Source organism: Carya illinoinensis, chromosome 6 (assembly GCF_018687715.1).
Source record: "Carya illinoinensis cultivar Pawnee chromosome 6, C.illinoinensisPawnee_v1, whole genome shotgun sequence".
Classification (NCBI taxonomy): Eukaryota; Viridiplantae; Streptophyta; class Magnoliopsida; order Fagales; family Juglandaceae; genus Carya; species Carya illinoinensis.
In genome coordinates this window covers 19532484-19540544 of record NC_056757.1, presented here as the reverse complement: position 1 = coordinate 19540544, position 8061 = coordinate 19532484, and the positions used below count along the sequence as shown (strand labels likewise).

The window sequence follows — 8061 nt, the reverse complement described above, 5'->3', positions numbered from 1 at the left end:
GAACGAGAAAGTTGAATAAAAATATTACAAAATTTTAATATTATTAGAATATATTTTTTAATATTATTTTTATTTTCAAATTTGAAAAAATTGAATTGCTTTTTATGTTCTGTTTGGAAGTTTGAAAATTTTGTAATGATTATGTAATGATTAGATGAAAAAGTTAAAATTTTATAATTAAAAAGTATTTGTGTTTATGACATTTGAATATTGAGATAAAATGTGATGAATTGAAAGAATTTTATTTTATTTTATTTTTATAGTGAAACATTGCTTCATTCATTCATTAAACGAACATTACAACTTCTAACTTGAAAAATACAAGCCAAATTCTATCATTTTCTTACTTTCAAACCCATAAATTTCTTTGTAGCTGATAGAGTCTTTTCCAAAGCCTCTAGACTAACCGTTTGAAAGACAAAACTTTATCTTAGACCACCATCTAAGACAACCCACACAACTTCCCCTCCCATGGAGTGGAGTACAAAGTCTATGAACCCTAGGTCCTAGAGATAATGTTTCCTAATACTATCTAAAACAAACAAAATAAACAAAAATACATGAAAACCACTCAAAAAAACGCACAATACACAAAAAAAAACTAAAGACAGATGGAGTGAAGAAAACACCTTAGGCCCAGCCCAAACAAGAAAAGTCCAACCTATTTGCAAGTTGAAAGGCCCCTTAGGGTTTCATCTCTATCATTTTCGCAACCCCTTTTCTTTTTCTTGTTTTTTTTTTTAATTTTATTTTTTCTCCTGTTGCTCCCTCTCGGTATGGCGCTCTCCCTCCAAGCAAGTGCAGAGAACGCCAAGTGTAGAGAACACACTTATCCTTTATAGCTCACATCGGAATTCAAGCACCGCCCAGAACAATCCAAGCGCACTTCTCCTTCCTCCCATGGGCTGAAAAACATGGATTGTACTCTCACAGCTCCAAGCTCCTCCACGCAGTTTGAAAAACACCAGATGCATGCATGCCCTCTAGCGGTCCTCTGTGGGCCAAAGAGAAAGATGCTCTGCTCTCTGGAATCTGAAATAGAGAAATGTTGTGGGCCACCTCGTCTTCATTCCATCTCCACCAGCTCGTACGCCGTGGACCACATCCAGAGATCATACCTTCAGCCCCCGTGCTATGGCCTCGAGAACAGGCACCTCTCCCTTAAACCATCTGGACCTCTCTGGTATCCGAACAAATCTGCTCTCTGGTTCTTGAAGTAGATGAGATCATACCTTCAGCCCCCGTGCTATGGCCTTGAGAACAGACACCTCTCCCTTAAGCCATCTGGACCTCAACCCCCGAGCGCCTTATTCAAGAAACATTAAAACAAACAGAAACAAAACAGCCAACATAAAAACTAGAACAGTAAGTAAAACCTAAAAACTAATAAATGAGAGGGGAGGGAGGGAGGGTCCCCCCTCCCACACGGAGGAGTTGCTGTTTAGAACTCTATAGAGAATCCCACTTCTCTCTCTAAGGGAATGCGATCAGAAAGCTCGACCAAACTGACATTCAAAACCAAAAGAATTTTATTATTCAAACCATACCTTAGTCTCACTTTCTAATAAGAGGACAAAGGGGTGGCAATAGGCGAACTGAAAATTGCATCGTCAAAACACATTGATAACTAAAAGCAAAAAGAAGGGATAAGATGTACACATTAAATTATTATAAGAGGGATAATAGGGACAAAAAAAAAAAAAATTGGATCAAAAGAACTTCCTTCAATCCAATCTATTAAATTATCATAGATTGTTGAAGTATGCAAGGGACTAGTGATACAACAAATAATAGGAAAAAACTTCAAATCGGAAAAGGAATATATTTATATTTGGGTCTGGCTTGCCTCCTGTGCAAAAAGAACAGGATTTTTGCACAGGAAATCTCCTGTTAAAGAATTAATGGCCATGATTGGCTACCAATAAGCAATCATGGTCCTCCAAATTCTTTCCTATTTTCTTCTCTCTTAGTGTGTGCATTTGCATTCATTTCGGTCAAATCAAAATCTTCCATATTGTTAAAAAAAAAAAAAACTTCCATATTGTCATTTAATAACTGTCATATAGGAAGTGCCCAACATATTTCATCCCCTCTAATTTAAAAAATGATATTTGCGATATTAATTTTGGGATGTGTAAATCTTGCATTTTCTTTTTTTAAAAAAAAAGATAAATTTGAGATTTATTTAAAAAATTATAGTTTTAATTTTAAAACTCGTTTTTTTTTAAAAAAAGTAAAATTTATACACTTTAAAATATACCTAGCATTACTCATATAAATATTTTGTCAAAATCTTCTTAAAAATAAGTTTAAAGATGCCAATAAGAATGCACTTGCATTTGTTAGGTTATTTATTATGTGCTAGTATATAATATATTATTTATTATAAATATTATAAAATCAAAAGCAATAAATGTTATAAAATCAAAAGATATAAATATATTTGATACAAACTATTATATTTTAATGAATAAATATGTTTAATGAATAAATATTTAGAAGGAATGAAATATATTGGACATGTAAGAGATGAAAGTTATTAAGTGGCTGGGTTACTAACAAACAATCATGACCATTAATTCTTTAACAGGAGATATCCTGTTCTTTTGGCACAGGATGCAAGCCAAACCCTTTGTATTTTGCATTCACCAATAAAAATAAACACGTAAGAGATTTATGATATCGACCCATAAAATCGATTGAGGGGATGATTTTTCAATCTCTCTCTTTTCTCTTCTTCCAAAGCCTCTGTTTCTCTCTCCATTTCTCCCCTTAACTCCTCTCCCCCTTAGCATTTCTTTTCTCTCTCCAAATCATGTAACCGTTTTGAGGTTGAGGACAACAAGATTAGCAAAAAGGCATGTCAAGTACTTCCAGAAGGTTGTTTCTCAATTTACGTTGGACCTCAAAGGCAAACATTCGTGGTCAAGACAAAATTTGCTAATCATTCATTATTCGTGATGTTGCTAGAGGACGCTGAATTGGAAAATTTGGACAGCTTCTTGACAATTACATTGACAATCCCACAAAAAAATTATGTTGATAAATTTAACCATTTGATGTTTTGAAAGCCTGACAAGCTTGAGGAAAGAGAGTTTGAGGACAAAGAAAGCTTTTGAAGAGAGAGATCGCGGCGGGGGGGGAGGGGGGGGGGGGGGGGGGGGGGGAGGGGCAAAAAGCAGAGCTTGGGCTCGATGAGAGATGGAAGGACACAGAGATAGATCGATGAGGGCGTGTATGGGATTTGTTGGGCTCGAGGAGAGAGAGCGCGATGGGGAGTGTATGAGATTTGTTTAGCTGCACTAACCTCTATTTTTTACTTATTGGAAGGCTTATGTATGACAAGTGCATTAGAGGGTGTAAATACCCAACTAACATCCGTCCGCCCGTAGCTTCTCTCCTAATAATAATATTGGCGTGAGTGTTGTTCTACTAAATTCTGGGGGTAAGGTACAAACCACTTTGAAAAATTTATTGACTTTTTGCTTAGAAGCTTTGGATTCTTTGTAAGGTAAGAAATTTTGACATGAATTGGTAATGACTGAGATGTTTTCTGGAGGTGACTGATTGCAAGTGGTTAACGAACTAATGACCTCTATTATAATATCAGTGGGTATGGACAGATCATTGAAAGATATTAAGAAATTGAAGTTGTTTGTTTCTATCAAAATTCTTCATAAACGAAGGGAATCGAACTCGGTGGCCACACTCTAGAAAAGTCTAGTTTTTAAGTTTTTATTGTCTTGATGTGCATATAGAGAGTATCTTTTATGTATTCAATCTATTGTTGAAGACGAGTTGTATTGTTGCTATTTAATGAAATTATGAAAGTGATGTCTCTCTCTTTTTTTTTTTTTCTTTTTAATAAAAATAAAAAAGTACTTGAAGGGCATATTTTCTTTTTTATTAGGAAAAGAGGTACTACCTCACATGAAATTTTTAAATGAGGTATGCCTTTCCAATCTTATTAGAGATGCGATAATTTAAAAAATGGCAATGAATAAACTATTCAAACTACCTTTTTCTTTTCTAATCAATACTAATCTATGAAATCTTTATTTTATTAAAAAAGTAATATTTAGATAAATGTTGCGTACTTCTTTTTAAAAAATTGAATAAATGTAATTTTATATAAAAAAATTAATTTTTAAATAATAAATTCTATTAATTTGAAAAAAAAATATAAATAATTTTACAAGCTAACTCTATTTAGATTACTCTTGAAAAAAATAAAAATCACCTCTTTTCGTTTCCGTGGAAAGAGAAGACCTTGGGAGTGGTATTATGCTCGGTGAGAAATTCATGGCATGCACCTGGTTCTGTACCTCTGTGGCTCTGTTTTCATGGCTGTGATACTTCCTTTAAAGCAAACAGAAAAAAACACCATTATATTTTATTAACCTTTTTATTCTAATTGGTATTCATTAATGAACACCAACCCATTAAAAAGAAAAAGAAAACACTTGATAATGACAGATTTAAAGGTAACATACATCCTCCATTAATATGATGCAGAAAAAAATAAAGAAACAATAAAGAAAAAGAAGGAAAACTGTCAACATGTGAACGGCTACTAGCTCTCTCACTCGGCCACTCACACCAATAAAATGGACCTCTTCCCCTTTCCCCCAGGTCTTTCCTTCTCGTTAGTCTCTTCGGCTCGCCATTTACTGTGGAGACGCGTATTCTAGACTCCAGACTTCTCTTTCTCCTTATCCAGCACTCTTCCATATCTTCTTTTAGTATCTTTATTACCCTATATATATTAGATATACACACACATATTGTAACAAAACGGTAATATCTGCTAGTTTTTCCCCCCTACAGACTCAAATATCTCATAAAGACGATGAAGTGCTCTCATCTGGGTTTACTTCTCCTGGTCTATTGCTTTCTACATGTTGTTCTTACTTCTGGGTCTCCCAGGAATTTGCCAATAATGGCCTTTGATGAAGGGTATTCCCACCTTTTTGGGGATGATAATCTGGTTGTCCTTGGGGACGGGAAATCGGTTCATCTTTCTCTGGATGAGAGGACAGGTTATATTTTGGTTTTTTACATGCATGGTATATGTTTTGGGGTTCACTGTTGGGGCTTTCGACTGATTCTTCCTCTTCTTTTATTTTCGTTTTCATTTTTGTTTTCTCTTCCCATTTTGTATATTTAGGGTCGGGATTCGTGTCTCAGGACATTTATCTTCACGGGTTTTTCAGTGCTTCGATTAAGTTGCCTGCTGAATACACTGCTGGTGTTGTGGTTGCGTTTTATGTGAGTAATCTATATCCTTATCTGGTATAATCAACTAGGCGATGAATCTTTTTTCTTCCACGTGAATGTTAAGAAATTTTTATAGTAGATTTAAGTTGGATTATATAAGAATATGAACCAAACCCATATTGTTTTCATGTTTTTGTTTTGGCGAAATTTGTAAGGATTTTTTTTTTTTTTTAAGATTGTGTTTTCCTACTCAGCTGAATAACCTCGTCAATCAGAGCTAGATGATTTTTTTTTTTTTTTAAGCGTCTCTCATGAAGCCAGAAATATGATCAACCAACCCAATCAATCTGAATAATCTATACCCATGATATATGGTGATTGTTCTTTTGCTTGATCTATGACTCTATACCATAGTGTATTGACAAGTGGATTCACTTTCATTTTTTTAATTTTCATTTGAAGATCATTTATTAGTAGATTAAATTCAGTATTTTTTTGTCTAAACAGTTCGTACACAAGAGCAAATATTTCAGACTATTATTACTTTTGATGGAATCAACGACGTTGTTTTTCGTAGTCATCTTTATATTTTGATGGCAGATGTCAAATGGCGATATGTTTGAGAAGAACCACGATGAAATAGATTTCGAATTTTTGGGTAACATCAGAGGCAAATATTGGAGGATTCAGACCAATGTTTATGGAAACGGAAGTACAAGCATTGGCCGAGAAGAGAGATACAATCTCTGGTTCGATCCCTCAGAGGATTTCCATCAGTACAGCGTTCTCTGGACTGATACTCAGATCATGTAAGCACCAATAAATCTATAATGATCCCAATTTCTTTGATTGAATGATAATTTTTTATGTGTTAATCTCAACATTTAAGCACTCATAAATGTGTTCCTTTTGATCTTCTCTCAATGACTAACATTTAAAACAAAATAGCATCAGCTTTGCCTCTTTGTTTAGCTTTGTCTTTGTTTTTTTTTTCCAATAAATAGATGCCCCTGTTTTATTAAAACCGTTTGCTATTAATGACATTACTTAAGCTTGCTGATGCTTTGTTTGGTTACTTGAAGGTTGCTAAAAGATAAAAAATGATGTGTGGATTGTAGGTTTTCTAGATTTATGTTATGATGGGATTGCCCCAAAAACTACCACAGTTGAGCTGAATTATATATAGACTAAGAATCCAGAAAGAGCAAAGAATGTTGTTTAAGTTCTATTCAAATTTGTCCGGTATTTGTTTCCCAGTTATCTCAGTAATCGATTTGATGATGAAGGGTTTCTAGTCTTGCTGGAGCATGCTAATACCACTCTAATCGGATTTTCAACTTTTACATGTACAGAGTAAATGGAAAAAAAAAAAGCAAAAAATAAAAAACAGTTGTCTGTTTGGGTTTCCTGAACTTGATTTTAATTATGAGTTCTCTTTCCTGTGTGTGTTTTTTCATTGTAGATTTTATGTAGACAATGTTCCCATTAGAGAGTTAAAGAGAACAGAATCTATGGGTGGTGACTTCCCCTCTAAGCCAATGACTTTGTATGCCACAATATGGGATGGGTCTGATTGGGCTACCAATGGAGGCAAATACAGAGTCAATTACAAATATGCCCCCTACATTGCGGAATTCTCTGATTTCGTCCTTCATGGATGTTCTGTTGATCCCATTAACCATTTAGCAAAGTGTGACAAAGCTCAACGTTCTGAAGCAATTCCCACTGGTGTCACACCCGTGCAAAGAATCAAAATGGAGAGCTTTAGAAAGAAGCACATGACATATTCCTATTGCTATGATAGAGTTCGTTACAAAGTTCACCCCCCAGAGTGTGTGATTAATCCCCAAGAAGCAGAGAGACTTAGGGTCTTTGATCCTGTTACATTTGGGAATGGCCGGCGCCACCATGGAAAACGACACCACCGCAGCCGAACAAGCCAGGCCGAGGCAATTTCCATTTAGGAAGGTTGCAGCATTTGTTTTGTGAAATGGGCATTGGTGTCGTCTCTTGGTTTCCCTTTCAGTTTGTGTACAGACAGAAGCACAGATTTATTGGGGGGGATGAAGAGTTTTATATGGTTGGTGGTGGTTATGTGTATAGTTCATTCCTATAGGGTTCCCTGTTATTTTATCATTGATGATGTCTCTACAAAATTTTATTTGGTGATGATTGTGTACTTTTAAAATTTTAAGTAGACAAAACCCTGATGGGCTCAATAATTAGTAGTACATGGTTTTACCCATATATATATTAGTGTATGTGGTAGGTGTGGATTCCTTTTATCTGTTTGCTCTGTTATAAGTATCATCAGAGTATGTCTTTGTTTCTCAAATTTTCCTTTTTGGATTATTTTCGTCGTTTAAGGAAGTCGTGTTGTAGTTTTGATAGTGTGAGATCAATACACTGTTGGATGTAAACACATGCCCGTGGTGTTGAAAACGGACATGTCCAGAACTTGGCTCTCTGGGCTCTGTCATTTTCTGAGACCAGACTTGTCGTCTTCGGTTGGGCAGTGTTTTGAGAGTAATCCGACCAAATTACTGCACATAGGACAGAAGCTAACATGGTAGTGACACAGTATGTCAGGTAAGAGTTATTTTATTTTAACCGAAGAAAGTACGTGATTTTGATAAAAATAAAGATAAGAAAAATGGAAAGAGAAATATTTTTTGCAGTCGGCAGATGTAGTTGATGTGTAGTCGGTTGTAAAAAAATAAATTAATATGAGATCTACATGAAAAAAAATTATTTTTATAACTTTTTTTATTCATGTAGGTCCCTCTGAATATAAAAATTTTTTTTTATAATTTTTTTTATTCATTCCGTATAACTGACTGTACG

The 8061-nt window shown here is 34.8% G+C and overlaps 1 protein-coding gene across 1 annotated transcript; it reads left to right on the top strand.

Moving 5' to 3' along the window:
- Positions 1-4546: 4546 nt before the first annotated feature.
- Positions 4547-7466, top strand: LOC122314148 (probable xyloglucan endotransglucosylase/hydrolase protein 28). The gene is made up of 4 exons (XM_043129561.1): positions 4547-5039; positions 5168-5268; positions 5818-6026; positions 6680-7466. The coding sequence occupies exons 1-4, from the start codon at positions 4850-4852 to the stop codon at positions 7179-7181; spliced, it is 1002 nt and encodes a 333-aa protein (XP_042985495.1). The 5' UTR covers positions 4547-4849; the 3' UTR covers positions 7182-7466.
- The last annotated feature ends 595 nt before the right edge of the window (positions 7467-8061 follow it).